At 38.5% G+C, this 19,995-nt stretch overlaps 1 protein-coding gene across 1 annotated transcript in view; it reads left to right on the forward strand.

The window, feature by feature from the left end:
• The first annotated feature begins 85 nt into the window (after nucleotides 1–85).
• The window catches only part of LOC140138879 (condensin-2 complex subunit D3-L-like), a 58,343-nt gene continuing 38,433 nt past the window's right edge, over nucleotides 86–19,995 (forward strand). Inside the window, 11 exon segments of the mRNA XM_072160657.1 lie at nucleotides 86–237; nucleotides 7,466–7,525; nucleotides 7,528–7,629; nucleotides 9,401–9,562; nucleotides 11,122–11,199; nucleotides 15,347–15,588; nucleotides 15,766–15,902; nucleotides 17,516–17,615; nucleotides 18,013–18,131; nucleotides 18,302–18,500; nucleotides 19,362–19,431. Of these exon segments, the coding sequence (XP_072016758.1) occupies nucleotides 174–237; nucleotides 7,466–7,525; nucleotides 7,528–7,629; nucleotides 9,401–9,562; nucleotides 11,122–11,199; nucleotides 15,347–15,588; nucleotides 15,766–15,902; nucleotides 17,516–17,615; nucleotides 18,013–18,131; nucleotides 18,302–18,500; nucleotides 19,362–19,431 (1,333 nt within the window). The 5' untranslated portion in view covers nucleotides 86–173.

Genomic DNA, 19,995 nt, shown 5'->3' on the forward strand with positions numbered 1-19,995 from the left:
TACCCATACCTCAATGGGAAAACCCAATACATTTACCATTTGGTTTATGTGCCCGCTGCGCAATGACGAAAATTCTATTTTTAGCTAAATGACGGAGCCAATAAATCAATCGATAGCCGATTAATTTGTCAATATATCAATCAATAATTGGCGGGTTGTTTATATTTTCAAAGATGGCCGATCCGATAAGAACTGCGGAAGCTTTAAAGAAATTAGGCGTTTGTGAATTACAGGAAGGTAAAACAATTTTTCACATTATATTTATAAACTAACGGTGGTTATGTTTTGTTCCTGTCCACTCAAAATCTCTGCTAAGGTTATTTACAGGAGAAATCAATCCTGCCGTCCAGGGACAGGGTTGCAGAATTTTGCACCTATGATTTTCTGTATCCTCCATCATGTCCATAGCTAGAATAACACGGGATGTTTTAGACTCGCTTGCCAGTCCTATACGCCGTACCGTACCTATGTATATTAAGGACTGGCTTACGCCATTTTGGATGTCAATGGGAAATACACACTTAAAGAGTTGCGCCGGTTAAAAAAAAAAAAAAAATCTTAATTTCATCAAAAACAACATGAACAATGTATATAAAAGTGGTACCAACCTTATTGTGCTTGCTAATTTAAGACTCGGTTGAAACAAAATTAACGATCGAATGCATTTTAGTGTCCAAAAAGGCAAAATTATTGTCAAAGTTCTGCCGAAATCGGTACCCCTTGCATGCTTGCATGCTTGCGAGGGTTCAGAATTCGAATCGGGAACAAAAATATCTGATCTTTGCAATCAAAAACACAAAATTACAACTTTAAACATACTATTGGCAAAAGACATTATTACCAAACAATATAGAATAGAAAATTTGACATCATTTTCTCAAAATATTGAAGAAATTTGCTCACGACACTAGACATCGAAAAAGTGCGCAATTCAATTCCCGTTCAAACGCGTGGGAAACTGAAAGTGCATAATCCAGGATGTTTTGAGTTTTTCAACTGGTGATGTAGGAAGGTGAGTGAATTCGTGAATGAGGTTTTCTTGTTTCAACGATCCGATAGTAGGATACGAAACGTAGGCTAAAAATGTCTTACGCATGCGCGGTGGTGTTCTTGACTTGAAATCATCTAGTCTATTCTAGAAACGCTTCATTCGCTGGTATCATTTCAGGCTGTCTTGGCATGAGTAATCTTTGACAAGATGTAATTTTGTAACTTTGCTACGGAAAGTGCTGTGACAAAAAGGTTTTCAGTTTTGGCTTTCTTTACTCAGGGGCTTTAATTTGATTTATAAACTGATGCAGTTTGATGGCAATTTGCAACTGCAAGTTGCACTTGGTGGTGGTCAGACATGTGCGCGGCACTGACAGGTGAATTCAAATTTGCCATCAATTCAAACTGCATATACCGTAACCACTCGGGTATAAGCCCACCCCCTAGATGGCAGATTTCACTTCAAAAATGGGGGTGGGCTTATAACCGGGGAGGGGCTAGTACTTGAATTTAAAAATAAGAAAAATCATCCCCATTTGTATATGCCCAATGTATCAGTAATTTCTATCATCTATGTCAATTTCTTAAAATTCTAAGTGTGGAATGTTAATTATCAACTGATATTTTTTTATATTTGTTCTTAAATGTGAGAGAAAAGTATTGATTTGATGTAAGAACTTGGCCAAAATTTAGTACTGGGCTTATAGCCGAGTGCACCCTTGTTCCCAGAATGTTTTGAAAAATAGGGGGTGGGCTTATACCTGAAGGTGGGCTTATACCCGGGTGGTTACGGTATTATATCAAATTAAAGCCCTTGAGTAAAGAAATCCAAAACTGAAAACCGTTTTGTCACAGCACATTCCGTAGCAAAGCTACACCTTGCATTGTCAAAGATTGACTTTCATCAAAAACATTCAGCCATGAAAGGTGAATTCAAATTTGCCATCAAACTGCATCATTTTATATATCAAATTAAAGCCCTTGAGTAAAGAAAGCCAAAACTGAAAACCATTTTGTCATAGATCTTTCCGTAGCATAGTTGCATCTTGTCATGATTCATCAAAAATATTCAGCCAACATTTAATGCATCAATTAAAAAACAAAACAGCATAGTCTCATTATAGTGGCCAGTGCAGCTTTTCTATGTGGAACTGCTATCACAATCCCTCTAAAATTCCATGTGCTATTGTCTCATCACAAAAAACAACATATATTGGGTCAAGTGTTGCTCGAGAACTCTAGCCAAGAATTTGCTCACCGATAGCTTCACATTCTAGGCTAGAGAGCTTTGCATTCAAAATCTAGTCGGATTTGCTGAAGCATGACACCGTGTAAAGCAATGGAAGTTCAGAAGTAAACACGGCCGATCACGACAGGCGATTGCATCAAAAATGTTGCTAAAATTACACTTCAGCAAAATTTTAAACTGTCCAAAATACGCACATGTTGCTCAAAAGATACAGTTGACTCATCGAAATAACTTTCATCCAAATTTCCACATTAACAGAATAAATAACCTCCGTGTAAAAAAATTGCACCGCTGTCCGACCGAAAAACCATAGTAAAGTACTCTAGCATCGAATGCGTAACTATCGTGTGCAAATTCGAAGCTAGAGTTCTCGAGCAAGTCAAGTGAAGTATAGACAACATATTTAAATTATGTAGGTTTCCTTGACAACCCTTTTCTTTGAAATGTCTATGTAAATATGTATCGTGTTTGGGCCCCAGTTTGGGTTAATTTGGTTGACTAGCAAATGTGTTAACTAAGGTTTGCCTGTTGTACCTACTACAGGCAAAATTCTTGATCATGAGAGCATTTCTGATGCCAATAATTTGGGACCATTTTCAACAAAATCAGAGCATTTTTCAATTTTGCTCCCTGGTGTCGGTGCCAAAATTAGACCGATGACATCGCAATGTTACATTTTTGCACATAACTCCATTAAACCGTACATCATAGATAGGTCAAACTATACTTTTTCTGAATCCTTAGGACACAATGCTTTTGTTTTTAAGCAAGTCCGGGTAAATTTGAACTCGACCTCTGTGCAAAAGTTCAATGACCTTTTCCCACCAAACAAGGGTGCTGTTGAAATGCCTAGCCTATAATGATATGCGCTATACATGTACATGTAAGTACTGTAGGCCTAGCTCTTGCAAATACTGCAAATTTAAAGCCTTAATACGAATTATACGATTTCCGTCAAATTTTGATTTTTTTTTTATTCTTCATTCAAAATGTTGAAATAATATTTGTAATAACTGACGGGAAGGGTTAGCTGTCCATTTTAGGTTGAAATAACAAGGTAAAGTGAAAGAAACCCCACTGGTTATTTTGGCCATTTAACACGCAGTTCTATGGGAGGACATATTATCATAATTTTAAAATTATGATAATATGTCGAACTTTGCTCTGTTGATCTACAAAGACAACAAATTTGGCGATTCCATTTACCGTAGGTGCAAGTTGGGACATGTGTAAACATTACAAATATGCAAAAAATTATTGCTTTAACATGATTTGCACGATTGTTACGAGAAGTTATTGGACTATCTCAGATTTGTCAAATATTATTTACAGTTTGATATACCGTATCAAATCTGTATCAAACCCATATTTGATACATAGCACATTTGATACAGAAGTTTTAAAAAGGGTTTGTCATGATTGTCATGTCGCTGTTAATATTACTCGACATGCTCGAGATTGATCATATTGTGAGGGCGGGCTTCAGTCAGCTTGAGGACAACTTCATGTGACCCAAGATCCTGTCTTAACTGTGTAAGTTTGTTGGTGTAGTTCATTGAACTCACCGGACTGCTAATTGCATTGCAACCAAGAGTACTAAATTAAGAGAGGCGCTACATCGATCGCTCAAGTGAGGACAGCGTGAGCTCGATACCTGTTTAAGAGTCTGTTCGTCACGCCACAAATCCTGAAAGGTGTTTATGAATATGTAATGATATGAATGAGCTAAATGTGGCGTAGCTACTGAAAAGCGATGTTATTGGATGTCTGTGGTTCATTTTCCTATGAGTTATTGTTGTTGTTGTTTTAAATGTTTGTTTTTTTGTCTTTTATATGAACGCACGGTAGGGTGCATCTCTTGCCCCTCATGTTACCCAAATTTCTTGTCCCTAGTCTCAAAACGTTCCATTGGTCAAAATATTACTCCATACCAAATTTAAAATTATTCGAAGTCGTTTAGGGGGCCTCCGTGGCGTTGAAATTGTTGGTCAATTGCCATACCATATGCATAAGGCAGCTATTTTGTTTTAGATGGTTAACATTAGAAATTACTGCTGCCTTATGTATTTTGTTCATGTAGTTAGGACTATTATGAATCAAGATGTTAAAAAAGCTCATGTCCCAAAATTAGACATAAGGGAGCTATCTACAAGGACCAAATTTATGATAAGGATAATGAACTGAGTGCAATGCATTCGTCAAGATAATCGCACGCGCCGTGGAGTTATTGCATTTAGCTTGAGAGCCGATAGGCTCGGCTAAATGCAATAACTCCATGGCAAGTGCAATTATCTTGACGAATGCATTTGCACTGCAATACATTATCCGTCATACACTTTGAGTGTAGGCCTATTAAAACAATAGGCAATATTAATTGCTGCATTCATTATATTAGTTTTAATATTAGGAAAATATCTTACATTTTAAAAACACCGTCAGGACATTGACCAGCTACGTAGCATTTAACTGGTAAAGAAAATCAATCCCTGTAATCAATGGTATCGATTAAGCCATCGTCATACTTAGGTAACTTATTCACGCATGGTTTAATTGACTTGACTTTATGTTGTGATCATTTAATATCGTGGTTTCGAACACAGAGAGCACTGAACCAGTTGGAAACGATCGATTTAGATGTCAGACTAGTACTACGGTGAATATCAACTGGACTTTATAGCTCTATAATTTGAACTAAATATTAAAACACACGACATTGGGATTTAACAATTTGTTCAGTATTATCATAGGCCTTCAAACACATGTGTTTGAAGGCCTATGATAATAAAGCATGATCATGATATTATGCGCTAGTGTGTGTTTCCCGGGCCCGGCTATGTTATTTTAGATATAGGCCTACATGTATTTCATTTGTAAAATGCTGAATATTTTGCAATGGTGTCATCTTGTATAATTATGATCCACCTGTTTTTGGCCCTTTTTAATTAATAGAAGCTCGATTATTCTCATTTGATGTTTGATTTATTTGAGGTCATTAATCATAATTTATGACAATGATATTTGCAAGGGTGCAACTCTACTAGTCTTATTACAAGACTGCCCTATCCCAACCCTAAACCCTAATCCTAAACTCCGTAAACGAGGACTGGACTCAAGTCTAGCGAGTTGCACCTTATTCGGTAATTGTACACTATTATAGAACACCGTTTGTAACTATACCATTTTAACACCACAGAATGTATATTCGTACATTTTTGTTGGTATATATATCGAACAGACAATTATATAGTTATATGATCTCTGTGTCTAAAGCGCCACCTAACTCTACTTTATGGTTATGTGAAAGTAGTATTTCTAGTATTTGAGCGTGCACGTATTATCTAGAATCTATTGTTTAGCGTGCAGGTTTTAGATAATGCATTGTTTAGCGTGCAGGTTTATATAATTTGGGCTGTGAAGGGTAGTTCGCGAAAATAATGCACGGGAGAAGAATACATAACGATGAATAGAAACGGGCACTAGAAGTGTATGTAAACATAAATGGCTGCCCTTTGCTGTCTTTACTGTGTAATATGTGAAATTACTTAAATATTCATAACTTTCCTGTTTCCATGCCAACTTTGAACTGTTAGGCTGATAGTTACTACTATAGACTATAGTGATCACACACTTGCATCTAGACCTTGCTGAATTTGATACACACACAGGACTGAGGTTCTTCAAATCTTGATATTGGATATCTCCGACTGGTACAGTACTGGCATGATCATTTTACCTCATTCGGCTTTATACATTGTCTTCGTTGTTGCCATTTTAGCCAGTGCTTCTCCTGTGTCAATTGTCACTGCAGAGTGCAACTGTAAAGTGTACCATTTTGTTTGGTTTTACATTGCAACTTTCTTTCTTATGTACTATGATTTATTAACTGGCATTGAAATTATATGATTCACATACTTAATAGTAACCTTTGTAGGCCTATGAATATTTCCATGAGAGGTACATGTAGTTCTTCTTGGATTGGAACCTCAATTAAAGTAAGCAGATCTTTATGGGGAACAAAAGTTTTGCCATTCATCTGGCCTAGCATACAATGCTCTGGAATCTTAAACTTAACTTCTGAGTTTGCTAACCACTACCTACAATAATGCAATTCACAACTTGCTGAATCATCTCTGCTGAGAACTCCGATCTGAAGATTTGAAGAACCTCAGCCTTCCATTCTTTTTAACTTATAACATGATGCTGTCTCATCAAATTGAGCAAGGTCTATAAATGTGCAAGTGTGCGATCACTCTTCTGTAGTAGTATCAGCCTTGAGGTCAAAGTTAGCACGAAAACAGGAAAGATGTATATAAGCAAATTCACAATTACACAGTAAAGACAGCAAAGGGCAGCCATTTATGTTTACATAAACTTGACCTCTGTAGATAGCTCCCTTATGTCTTATTTTTTTGAGTTAAGACTATTTTAACTTCTTGATTCATTAATAGTCCTAACTACATGAACAAAATACATAAGGCAGTAGTCATTTCTAATGTTAACCATGCAAAACAAAATAGCTGCCTTATGCATATGGTATGGCCATTGACCAACAATTTCAACGTCACGGAGGCCCCCCTAAACGGCTTCGGAATAATTTAAAATTGGGTATGGGGTAATATTTTAACCAATGGCACATTTTGAGACTAGGGACAAGAAATTTGGGTAACATGAGGGGCAAGAGATGCACCCTAACGCACGGCCAATTAAGGCGTGTGCCACTGATTGAAAAGCGTCCGTTCAAATAAATAAATAAAATAAATAAAATAAAATATGCCATATTGTTGTTGTTGGGCAGACGTCACGCTCTGCATGCATGCTGCGAACGGTACAAAAAGGTGACTAATAGAAATATATTACGGCTCTTGGCAGCAGACAGATTGCGCTGTTCTCTAACCCTGAGTGTTTGTCACGTAGACATACCGTGACCTGGGAACATGTACAAAGCAGGGGATGCGACTGTGCCACAGGTTTTTGTCTTCGGAATCGGTATAGGCAATTTGTACAGAGTGCCGCTAGCCTGATTGCAAGTACTTTCATATTATTGCAAAATGGATCAAGGATTCTAAGGGACATAGATGAAGGTTACCATGTAGGTCTATCTATTTTCACATGAAAAGTTATTTTGAGTGCATAGAGAGTCACTCAACCTTCTTTTTCATCATCACGCTTAATTTTGAGCCAGCCACAAAACTGACTGGTCACATGCTGATTTTTTATGGTTTACAGATTGGGTGAATGGAGTGTGGGAGGCTGATTTCACCGAGACACCATCTCTTTCTCCGACATTGGGCAAGAAGTTGCAGACAATCGTCCACTTTTCCAGCGGTTACAGCTGGCGCTGGATGCGTGCACATCATGGGCCAGGATTGACTTCACTACATTACCACAAGGTTATTCATCTTACTTCTTATGTTTAATTGGGCTATTCGCCAGCGAAGTGGTTACGTAACTCCCTGGTAACTGGATCACGCACCTTTTGAAATTGATAGTACATGCCATAGACTTTGTGTTGTGATCGTGGTGTAGAACTCAAAAGCGTGATCCAGTTGACATGGTGATATTCGGGATTACACGTAACACTTTGCTGGCGAATTCCAGTTGAAATCCATGTCCTGTATTGAAGACATGACCTTAATTAATCTCCTACACAGGGAGTGTGAACTGTGAATTTCAAATGGAACCACTCATTTAGGTAACCCCATTTGATATTCACATCTCCTGTGTGGAAGATTAAGGTCATGTCTTCCATAGGGGTGTATACATGTTGTAGTGTATGGATTACAACTGGAATAGCCTATTCTGTTCAGTAATGCATTATGTGCAAATTTCTTACAAAAAGGATGCTATGTAGCTCCACCGCAAGGCATACTGTTATTGCACTGTCTGAATATGCTTTCATTCCTCCAGATCATGTATCTTGAATGAATAGGCATATTGACTTCAGATTTTCAGGATAGGTGGTCCATTGTCAGAAACTCTGGCTACTTTTTTTGGGGTGGTGTTCAAGGTCATATACTGAGGTCAAAGGTCATTTGAGGTAAACTTGTAAATTAAGTAATTCATCAGGTGTCTGAAAGCTCCTAAAGTAAGCACTTAGCAGTAGGTGAACAATAAACAGGGCTTCAAGCAAACAGCCCTGTATATAATTTTTCCTACATTTTTTAACTTTTCCTACATTGTATATAAGGTAAGATATGTATATTATAGGGCAAGGACTACAACTATAGCACTGTAAATTTTATTTCAGCACAGACAACAGTTGTGGGGTTACAGTCAAAAATGAGGGAAAACCAATATTTGATCAATAAATCAATAACTACTTGTTTTGAGTTGCTGAATTTTCAGTACAGTAGTTGTAGTCCTTGCCCCTATAATATACATATCTTACTTGTCACCAATGTGCTATAATTTTTGAGAAAATGCAAAAATAGGCATAAAATTGGCCAGGGGTGTAGTACCCCCTTGACTATAGTTACTGGTCTCTGATACCCACTGTATTTGACTTAATTCTGCTGTCCTATTTGTCCTATATTTTTATTCTAAATGTATGTTCCTCCTATAATATTATTCCTATACCTTTGCCAAGGCTGGCTTGAAGCCCTGACAATACATGTGCAAACGGTTACATGGCAATTGTTATTCAATTTTATTCCTCTACTGAAAATGCCGGAGTTACAATATTACAGGATAGTTTACTGTATCTTCATCTTGCTTGATGCGCATGGGAAATTTTTGATTCCGTGTAATAAATAATGTAGGTAGTGTAGTAATATACTGCATTGTGCCAAGTACGGGAGCAGCACTATACAGTATACATTTATGTGCTTGTGCAAACCTACCTTTATGTGCAAACCTTGATTACCCAATTATTGTTCAATTTCATTCTTTCACTGAAAATGCCAGAGTTTAACAGGGACTCTCTTTTGGAATTTGCCGGAGAGCATTAAATAGCACTTCTGGAGCCTTCAAGGAGAGCTGTTTTGAGCATTTACAATAGAATGTAAGGTAAGGAGAGAATGGTCAACTAAGGAGAGCTAAAAATCACTCTCCTATATCAGATTTAAGGAGAGCAGTTGGAGAGCGATTGCTCTCGCTCTGCTCAAAAGGCAGTCCCTGGATTTAGACTTTACGTTACAGGATATTTGATTTTCCTTGTTACAGGATTCTGGAGTGTGCTGTCTGAAAATGAAATCTCACCCAGATCCTTGATGGCACTGCTACATTACTTCATGGCCAGTGTAGATAAAGTCTTGTCAGCAGCCACACAGAGGGAGGCAGGCGTCAAAGCAGCACAGCTCTACTTCACTCTCAATGAGATACCAGGTTTGTAATCATTTGTAAGTTCATGTGATATCTGCAGTATTATTAAAGCTATACACATGGACAGCAAGGACAGGTCTTGTTACCAGTCACACAGTACCATCAAAGCAGCACACTTTACTTAACTCTCAATGTAATACCATGTTTGTAACTTAAGGATAACAAAGATAAAAGTCTTGCAGGAGGCAACCTTGGATCAAAGCAGCACAGCTCTGCTTCACTCTCAATAAAATTAAATTCTTTGTCACTCACTGGAAAACACAGCAGTGAGATCAGCAGTACCGGTACCAGAATTTATTCAGAAGAGCAGGATTTACTGCAGTAGCCAGAACAGTAGTACCAGAATTTACTCAGTACAGTAGAGAGAAGCAGAGAACAGTAGTACCAGAATGTACTCAGTAGAGAGAACAGTAGTACCAGAATTTACTCAGTAGAGAGAACAGTAGTACCAGAATGTACTCAGTAGTGAGAACAGTAGTACCAGAATTTACTCAGTAGAGAGAACAGTAGTACCAGAATGTACTCAGTAGAGAGAACAGTAGTACCAGAATTTACTCAGTAGAGAGAACAGTAGTACCAAAATTTACTCAGTAGAGAGAAACAGTAGTACCAATTTACTAAGTAGAGAGAACAGTAGTACCAGAATTTACTCAGTAGAGAGAACAGTAGTACCAGAATGTACTCAGTAGAGAGAACAGTAGTACCAGAATTTACTCAGTAGAGAGAACAGTAGTACCAGAATGTACTCAGTAGAGAGAACAGTAGTACCAGAATTTACTCAGTAGAGAGAACAGTAGTACCAGAATTTACTCAGTAGAGAGAACAGTAGTACCAGAATTTACTCAGTAGAGAGAACAGTAGTACCAGAATGTACTCAGTAGAGAGAACAGTAGTACCAGAATTTACTCAGTAGAGAGAACAGTCGTACCAGAATGTACTCAATAGAGAGAACAGTAGTACCAGAATTTACTCAGTAGAGAGAACAGTAGTACCAGAATGTACTCAATAGAGAGAACAGTAGTACCAGAATTTACTCAGTAGAGAGAACAGTCGTACCAGAATGTACTCAATAGAGAGAACAGTAGTACCAGAATGTACTCAGTAGAGAGAACAGTAGTACCAGAATGTACTCAATAGAGAGAACAGTAGTACCAGAATTTACTCAGTAGAGAGAACAGTAGTACCAGAATTTACTCAGTAGAGAGAACAGAAGTACCAGAATGTACTCAGTAGAGAGAACAGTAGTACCAGAATTTACTAAGTAGAGAGAACAGTAGTACCAGAATTTACTCAGTAGAGAGAACAGTAGTACCAGAATTTACTCAGTAGAGAGAACAGTAGTACCAGAATTTACTCAGTAGAGAGAACAGTAGTACCAGAATTTACTAGTAGAGAGAACAGTAGTACCAGAATTTACTCAGTAGAGAGAACAGTAGTACCAGAATTTACTCAGTAGAGAGAACAGAAGTACCAGAATGTACTCAGTAGAGAGAACAGTAGTACCAGAATTTACTCAGTAGAGAGAACAGTAGTTTTTTATATATCACTTCTGTCTTGAACAGGAAGTGGTGCCTACAAGCTCTTCCATCCTTTGCTGTTCCAAGAAGCAGTTGACATCCTCAAGATATGGCCAGCACCAGGTAGGTATATATAAGGAGGGTTACATACTTCAGGTTTTGAGTTTGAAGGAGAGTGAGAGTGACTGTTACCATGGATTTCCTTTAATTATAAAAGGGAGAGTGATTTCTTGCTATGGCTCTCCTTAAACGGATTGTATAGAGATTAATTAATAGCTTACCTAAATTCATGTTCCGAGTGGAAAGTTTAGTTTATCACTCTCCTGACAGCTCTTCTAAACTTGCTTACAGAAGATGTGGGATTCACTAATGATAAGAATACATTGGTTTGGCAAAACAAAACATAGGATGATCCGATCTCTCTGCAAAAATGTTGAGATTGATATTTAGTATCAAAAACCCATCATAAAGTTGTTCAGACTGCTTTAAAGGGACCATTGAAAGAAAATATTATTTGGTATCAAAATAAAGCCATAAAATAAAGAATCAATATCTAAAACAATTGAAGAACTAACTATTTTAGAAATAAAAAATACAATAAAAACAACGTACTCGATTTACCCCCTTCCGACGCTACATCGCGCGTCATTTATCAAAAGTAGAAAATTGGGCGCTTTCCGGATGACGTCATTGTGGTTACGCGTTTAGAGTTGCGTTGACATTTTTACCGGGATAATTTGACAACAGCGATCGCGATCTGAATATCAGATGCAATAATCATGATAATACAACCACTTATATAATTATTTAAAGGTCAAGTAAAAACAAAATACCAGTTGATTGTCCACATGTTATCATGGACGTATAATAGAGCACGAAGTGCGATGGACTTGCAACTCCGTTCGTCGATGTGAGGTCAGCGATCGTCACGCTTGCAACATGTGGACGTAGATGGCAGCAGCATTTTTCTGTAATTAGCATATTCGTGACGTCATGTTAACGTAAGTCTCCACAACACTACGCAGTACTATCGTGAGGTGGCAGCAGCATTTTTCTGCAGTTTCTTTAGGCTATCAGCACAGGGTAATACACAGGGGAAGCCGACGCTGACGCCATCTTTTTGTATTGCGCTAGTATAGAAGTTGCAACGGCCTGATGTTATCAAAAAGAGGAAGTGGAGGGCCTTTTTATTTATCATTTATTATTTTTTACAATGCAAATGGATTTAGGCCTATGTATTATTCCCGGACATTATTAGTTGTGTAACTTGTAGAGGAGGATGATAGGATCGAGGCTCTTGTTATTTGACGGTTCTCTGAGAGGATGATTAAAACAGAGCCTCTAAATTGAAATGCTTATTGGACAGAAGCAAATCTAAACAATAGACAATATTAATAACTTTTGAAACATTGAAAGAAAGTTTTCCCTTATAATAAAGGAAATGGCATTAAACATTTCGGACTCCCTCAATGGCAGTGCCATGCGAAAGGAAGCAGGCCGGGCGGGGACGATCAATTGTCATTTTTTTTCATCATCATCAAGCATGCAGCTTCCTATTTTACTTATTCATAAATTCAACCACCGGTCAACATGACCAAGATATGATTCCGATGACTTTATGTAGGCCCTACATGGCATGTATAAAACCATAGAACTAATTATGAGTAGGCCTAGGCCTATGATATATATATATAGTGACGATGACGAAGGGAATATCGCCAAGATTTGCCGCAACACGTAAATTGCAGATGATGTGCCGGCGCGAACACCTCCCATGGGTATCATTATTATAGGCCTATGTATTTTTTCCGTAGGGCCTACCTTAAAATATTCAAGAGATGACAATTGGTTTAAAAAAGCCTTTTCTTCCATAAGTTAACTTTCAAAAGTGCTTATTTTCATACCCCAAACATGCCAAAGTAGGCTTAGGCCCTTTTATTTTGCAAATGTATTCCCCTAGATGCCATGTGTTATACGGGACACTTGCCAAATATTAGAGCCGTTGGCACTGGGGCAGTAGCTGAGCGGTAGATGAAGAACATGACATGCAAGCTGTTTTTGAAATAAATTACGAGGAGCGCCTACAAATATACATAGGCCTTCAAAAAGCCTATATGCTACAAACATCAAATGGGAACTATTATAGGCCTACACTTATTTTAATCCATGGATGGTTAGGCCCGGGGTAGGCCTAGGTTATGCGAAATTGATGTTGAGTCATTTCTAAAAACGAAATATCCAGTCAGGCGCAATGTATTTTACAAGATTTACCCAATCAACATAAACTTTGTAACTGTAGGCCTACCTTTGATAAAACGCTCGGACACTTTGCACTTTCAACATGTTCAAGTTTCAGTGGGAGTTGAGATTGGATTAGGCCTCTAAGCATTTCCGAAAACGCAAACTTAAAAGTTAATATTGTTCATATGATTGTTTGGAGTGGCCTTTATATATTCTTCTCGTGGTTCTTTATCTTCGAATTTGTTCCTCGTTTTTCATAGGCCTTTCGGCTTTTATATAATAGCGCCTTTTTCCAGATCTCGGAGGGTTCAAAGCGCTGTAATTTCACTGCCATGGTACTGCCACAATCAGATCGCATCATCTAGGCCGGATGCTGCCGAACCTGTCGCAAATCTAGCCGCACTTGGATTGTAACATCCACCAATTATCTTTTCAGCTCCCCAAATTTCATTGGGTGAAGGAAGTTTTTGATAACCAAACAACTAATCACCGATTTTTGAGAAGCAGGAGGAAACTGGAGATCCCGGAGAAAATCTGCGAGCATGGATACGGGTCCCGGGATCGGGATAAACTAAGTTCACATATGAGTCTTTTGGCCGCGCGCCGGGGCTTGAAGTTGAACCCGGGACCTCAGTGTGGTGCAAGGCGAGAACCGCGCCAACTCGCTCTCCCGAGCCTGACTTTTGTTTTGAACCTGGTCCCGTCCCATAAGTGTGTCTCAACATGGAGCGACCGTTCAGAAACAAACAAACACACTTTAATCATTCGCAATTCAGCTTCCAAACTTCGGAGTCAGGATCGGCTTGTGTTTTAGGCCCGGCGGTTAACCTAGGCCGCATGCACGCCCGGGAGGTAGGCTAATTAGGCCTGAAGAAATTAAGTCGCATGTCATTAACCCGAAACATCATTGCCTTCTCTTTCCTATCCTCACCAGATATTTCAGAGGAAATAAGTAAAGAGTTGCCTCAGTGAAAACAACTGATTCTCTGAGTCTCTTGCAAAAGCCGAGCAGCTAGCACTGACAGCTTTGACTTTGTCTATATGAAGGCCTAGGCCTAACTTACTTATGTTTCCCCGTTGTTGGCCAATTTTGTAGGCCTAGCTAGAATTTATATATAGGCCTATCATAGAAGTCATTGTAGCTTTGTAATTTATATTATAATATCATTTTTAATATACTTGTTAGGCCTAAAAGGCACAGAAAAGTTCATTGCTGTACACGTTCATGCGTTGGTTTTACAAGTCTGGACTATGCAGTGTTGCCATGCAGCGGAAAAGATAACCACTTTGACGTCACAGGGGTTGCCACGTGTCTCTACACATATGAATTAGGGAGCGACGCGACATTAGGCGCTTTGTCTTTATATGCTGATTTAGGGGGTAAAATAAAGGAAAATTGCGTTTATCATTTTAGAAATGAATTCTATATGTTATTAGCTTTATTTTGATACCAAATATGTTTTTCTTTCAATGGTCCCTTTAAGGTGGTACTACACCCCTTGATAAATTTGTGACTATTTTTGCATTTAAAATAATAACACACTAGTTATGTATATTATAGGGGCAAGGAATGCAGTTACTACACTGGAATTTCAGTGACTCAAGACAAGCGGTACATTATTTATGATAAGAAAAGAGGTACCACTAGAATGTACCTCATTTCTTAACATATGTGACACAATCTGCTCCATGGGGGCCAAAGGAGGCATTTTTGAAAATTGAGTTACTGTAATTATCATCTTGTACTAACATTAGTAGCTCGCACTGTTTCAAGTGTTTTTTTTTCAACAGCTACTTAATCCCTGTACACATATAAAACAGGCGACATTGTTTTTGGCGTAAAACAAGTCGGCTTTGCCTAGTTGTTGTAGTACATAAATTAATAATGTCGCCCAAGTTATATGAGATGATGGGTGTAAAACAGCGACTGAAAACAATGCCTTTATTCTCTAATTAGCTAGCTGCTCAGGAGGTTTTTTCATTGTCACATGAAGATGACAGAATAACATGTAACCACCGTCCCTTACAGATGGAGGTAAACGTAAACGCCAGCAGAGTGGCTCCCAAGTTAGCAGCAGTCAAGCCAGCCAAGATGGCCGCCGTAGCAGTAAGACGCGTCGTGTCGATAGTACCGTCAGCTCTCAGCCCGATTCAGCAAGAGATGCAAATGCCGTGCAGATGTTTGAGGATGATGAAGAGGAAGATGAGATTGTCTCATTGAGTGCATCAGAGATACGCCATATTCAGGCTGACATTTTATCTGCATTGAGGGTGAGTCAAGCACCAATTCTGTTGTCCCATGGGACATGAGACAAACAATTAGTATTTTTGCCCCTTGCCTGGATATCTCAATTTCATTTTGCTGACGTTGATCTGCTTGAATTGGATAATGTCACATTTTGTTTAAAAGGCAGAGTCATAAACTGATCCATTTGTTATTCTTTACAGGGACTTGTGTCTTTGTTGCGCAATTTCTCTCTTAAGGATGTTGAGCAGTCCTCCCAGCATGCATTGCAAGTATTGGCTCAATTGAGTCGGTTGCCAGGCTGCCAACAGGATCATGGGATATGTCTTGATTCCACTGTGTAAGTATGATGTCAATATACATTGATTTGCCAAAAAACACCCATTGGGAGGGACCCCAGATAGAGTGCATTCAGGGCCAGATTTACCTTTGGGCCCGAAAATTGGCCTGTGCATCTTCTGTTTTAGCCCGTAAGCACCATGTTTTAGGCCCAAATAGGGCAAAAATTGCACAATTTTGCGCATTTCAGGCACACTGGACAGTTATATAGCAAATTTCACTTTTATTTTGAGCTTAAATAATCTGAAATTAAAACTTTTTCACACGCTTTGTGCGCAAATGTCCGAGTAAAGTCTTTGCTCGTCTCCCTCTTAATTGTAATGCTCCCGCCGCCACCGCCAATCTTACACCTTAATCAAAACTTGGTCACTTGAGTGCACATGCATTCCTCACGTTGAGTTTGGGGCCTCCAAATTTTGGCCTGGCCCAGGGCCCCCATAAAGGTAAATCCGGACCTGAGTGCATTTTACGCCATACCCTATAAAAAGCTGTTACAATCTTTTTGACAGAAAGTGGTCTAGTATAAAGCTATCAAGCTTTTGTGATTTTAGCTCTTGTCTTCTCGAGGACATTATTATAAGGAGTTCTCTATGTAGACTGCTCCCACCTTGTGAATGGATGGTGCCGCTGGGTGGATTCCAGCAACATTAACATCGGGTGCTAGCTAGCAGAATTTAGTCCCGGAATAGGAAGTAAAATGAACTTAATATTTTCAGCAAGAATGAATAAAGGATACATTTGGCTATTCAGTTGATACACCCCGCATGAAAGACTTGACCTTAGCCTCCCACACAGGGAGTGTGGGAGGGTCAAGTCCTGAATGGTCACTGAAATGGGGTTACCTGAATGGGTAACCCCATTTGAAATTCACACTCTCTATGTGGAAGATTAAGGTCATGTCTTCCATAGGGGTGTATGGATTTCAACTAAGCTCCATTAAGCTCTAATGATGCATTGAAATCAATCCTACTTGTTTCTATTGTGCATTAAAGTCCACTCAGGTTATATCATGGCCATTAATCCTGTTTCATTTCTATTGTGCATTAAAGTCCACTCAGGTTATATCATGGCCATTAATCCTGTTTCATTTCTATTGTGCATTAAAGTCCACTCAGGTTATATCATGGCCATTAATCCTGTTTCATTTCTATTGTGCATTAAAGTCCACTCAGGTTATATCATGGCCATTAATCCTGTTTCATTTCTATTGTGCATTAAAGTCCACTCAGGTTATATCATGGCCATTAATCCTGTTTCATTTCTATTGTGCATTAAAGTCCACTCAGGTTATATCATGGCCATTAATCCTGTTTCATTTCTATTGTGCATTAAAGTCCACTCAGGTTATATCATGGCCATTAATCCGGTTTCATTTCTATTGTGCATTAAAGTCCACTCAGGTTATATCATGGCCATTAATCCTGTTTCATTTCTATTGTGCATTAAAGTCCACTCAGGTTATATCATGGCCATTAATCCGGTTTCATTTCAATCAATACATACTTTTGGGGGGACAAAAAATACATTGATCTCTTTTTGGAAGTTATTAAAATATCTAAATGTGTGGAATATGATCCTAATTTGATTATGTGATTTGTTTTGTGTACTTGGTAGGAATCTATCTGTTGTTGACTCATTACAAGACTTGGCATTCCTTGGATTACAAGCCATGTGCTCAGGATCACATGGGGAGATTTCCAGAATGCTTACAATGGTGAGTTGCTTATTATGTATGCAAATCATAATGGACAAATTAAGATCATTTATTTAACAAAAAGTATGGTGTTTTAATAAAATTGTTTTTGTGGTCATGTTTGGTGCGGGTGTTTGTGTGCTAAGTAATACTGGCAAGGACACTCACATGGAGTACCTCTGTAACAGTGACCACCACAATTCCTAGGCAGTGTTTCTAAATCAAAAACAGCATAGGATTACATTATAGCCGTAAGATGAACCCGCATTTGGATTGCAAAAAACTTGACCATATCCACCGTATGGCATAAAATATTAAATGTGTGTGTTCACGGTTAGATAGTACTCAATGGGGGCTGACATCCTCAGTTACCAATGCTTACATGAATGTGTGTGTTGTATCCCCTTTCTCTATCTAGACATTCAAGTTCTTGATGCCTAATCTGTTGATGTTGCTAGGAGACAATGAAGCTGTTGCCATGTCAACCATACCTCGTGCTATTCATATTGCTAAAGACAATGCTAGGCAATTTGTGTGGTAAGTCAATAATGTAATATCTTTTTTGAACTTCACATGGGTTTTAGAGCCATGGATTGATCAGTTTTACTTCATATCAGTTCCACTAATTTTGCAATCCATGAAAATGTCTTTTCATTATCAATTTGTTCCTAAAAACAATATTGTATTTTATTTACTGTTTGATATAGCTTCATGTCCAGTGAGATGGGAGACAATGCCCATGCTAGTGTACGCGTCTTGTTGCAGCATCTGTGTGTCAAGGTTCCAGACAAGATTGAATATAGGACTCACACTGCCAACACCATAGCTAGCATATTGAGCCAAGTCCCTGCTGACTGTCATGCTAGGTTTATGCAATGGGTGTTTAAATACTCCAAAAATGTCAAGGTGAGTTGTCACACACAATGAGCTAGATATATGCTGATTGTCATATTTGGTCTAGATGCAATTGGAGTTTAGATTCAAGGTAGGTGAGAAGGACAAACTGGGCTTTTAGACATGTCACAACTCACGGACAGTTTGGTAAGTACCCTAAGAATGTTAGGTGAGCGGAACAATGCATCTAGGTGCGTCAACTTTTACTTTTTTTTAGCATTCATTTAGGGAGTGCATTGGGATGCGATCGCATTCACACTCCTCAAATGACAAGGCCTGAACCTACACTTGTGTAATTTTACATAAATGCACACCAGTCATACATTATGCAAAGCACAACTAGCGTATTTGGTTCACCTCAAGTTCGGTAGTGACGCCAATGCTTTTTCGCAATTGTGCCGCAAGCGTGTCGACAAATCGCCGGTCTACGCGTGCATGTACACTCAGCACGTTTAACTTTACGTGCACGATTCGATACTGTGGCTAGTGAAATACGCACATACATCACTACCGAACTAGAGGTGAACCAAATTATAGTTGCTTCACTCAACTATGTGTATGACATCCCAGTGGATTCTAAAAATCAATCCACAATGTTATGAGCCTTTGTTAATTATTAGCAGGGACAGGCGATTTGCGCAGAACCATTTTTCCGCGCAATTCTGCGCAATTGGCTATTTTTTCCTATGGGCAGGGATACATGATTTGCACTGAAAAAAGAGTTCCGCGCAATTTGCTACTTTTTTCCGCGCAAATCGCCTGTCCCTGATTATTAGCATAACAAAGTATAGGGAAAAGCATCCTGTGCAAGTCATCTGTATGATTATAGCAAGATAATTATATTTTTCTTTTCATTTTTGTGTTTGGTTTCAGACAAGTTACAGGGTGTTTGCTATTGAGCTATGTACTGTCCTATTGGAGCAGCCTGAAAGAGTAGCAAATGGTAGGTATGAAAATTAGGGGATCATTCCTCGTTATGAGGATAACAGACCTGACTGTCCCTCATTTGGGGTTTACCAAAGTGAAAATGAGGGACAATCCTGCTTTCTGAAAATTTCAGTGATGGCTAATTTAAATGTTAGAACAGCAGAAAATAATGCAAAGTCACTTACAATTTTGCTCTAGCATTCTCTTTAGTCTATTGTGATAAATTCAGACTTGCAAAACCTTCTCTGAATTCTGAAAGTATGTTGGCAGGTCTGGGATAAGATAGCTTATAAACTGTGGCTATTGGATAAGAAAAAATATATAAGAAGAAATATTTTATATCGTTTAAAGCATTTTCTGAAAGAGATTAAAATCATCATAAATTATATTTTGCACAATTTAACATTTGATGCGCACAGCCATAAATAGTAATAATCGGAAATACTCTTATGCCATGGGTGCAATTTATGAGCCATGAGCATTGAGCAAGGAGTGTTATTTTTCTGCTGATGCATTTATGAGCATTGAGCAAGGAGTGTTATTTTTCTGCTGATGCATTTATGAGCAAGGAGTGTTATTT

Source organism: Amphiura filiformis, chromosome 18, assembly GCF_039555335.1.
Source record: "Amphiura filiformis chromosome 18, Afil_fr2py, whole genome shotgun sequence".
NCBI classification, from domain to species: Eukaryota; Metazoa; Echinodermata; class Ophiuroidea; order Amphilepidida; family Amphiuridae; genus Amphiura; species Amphiura filiformis.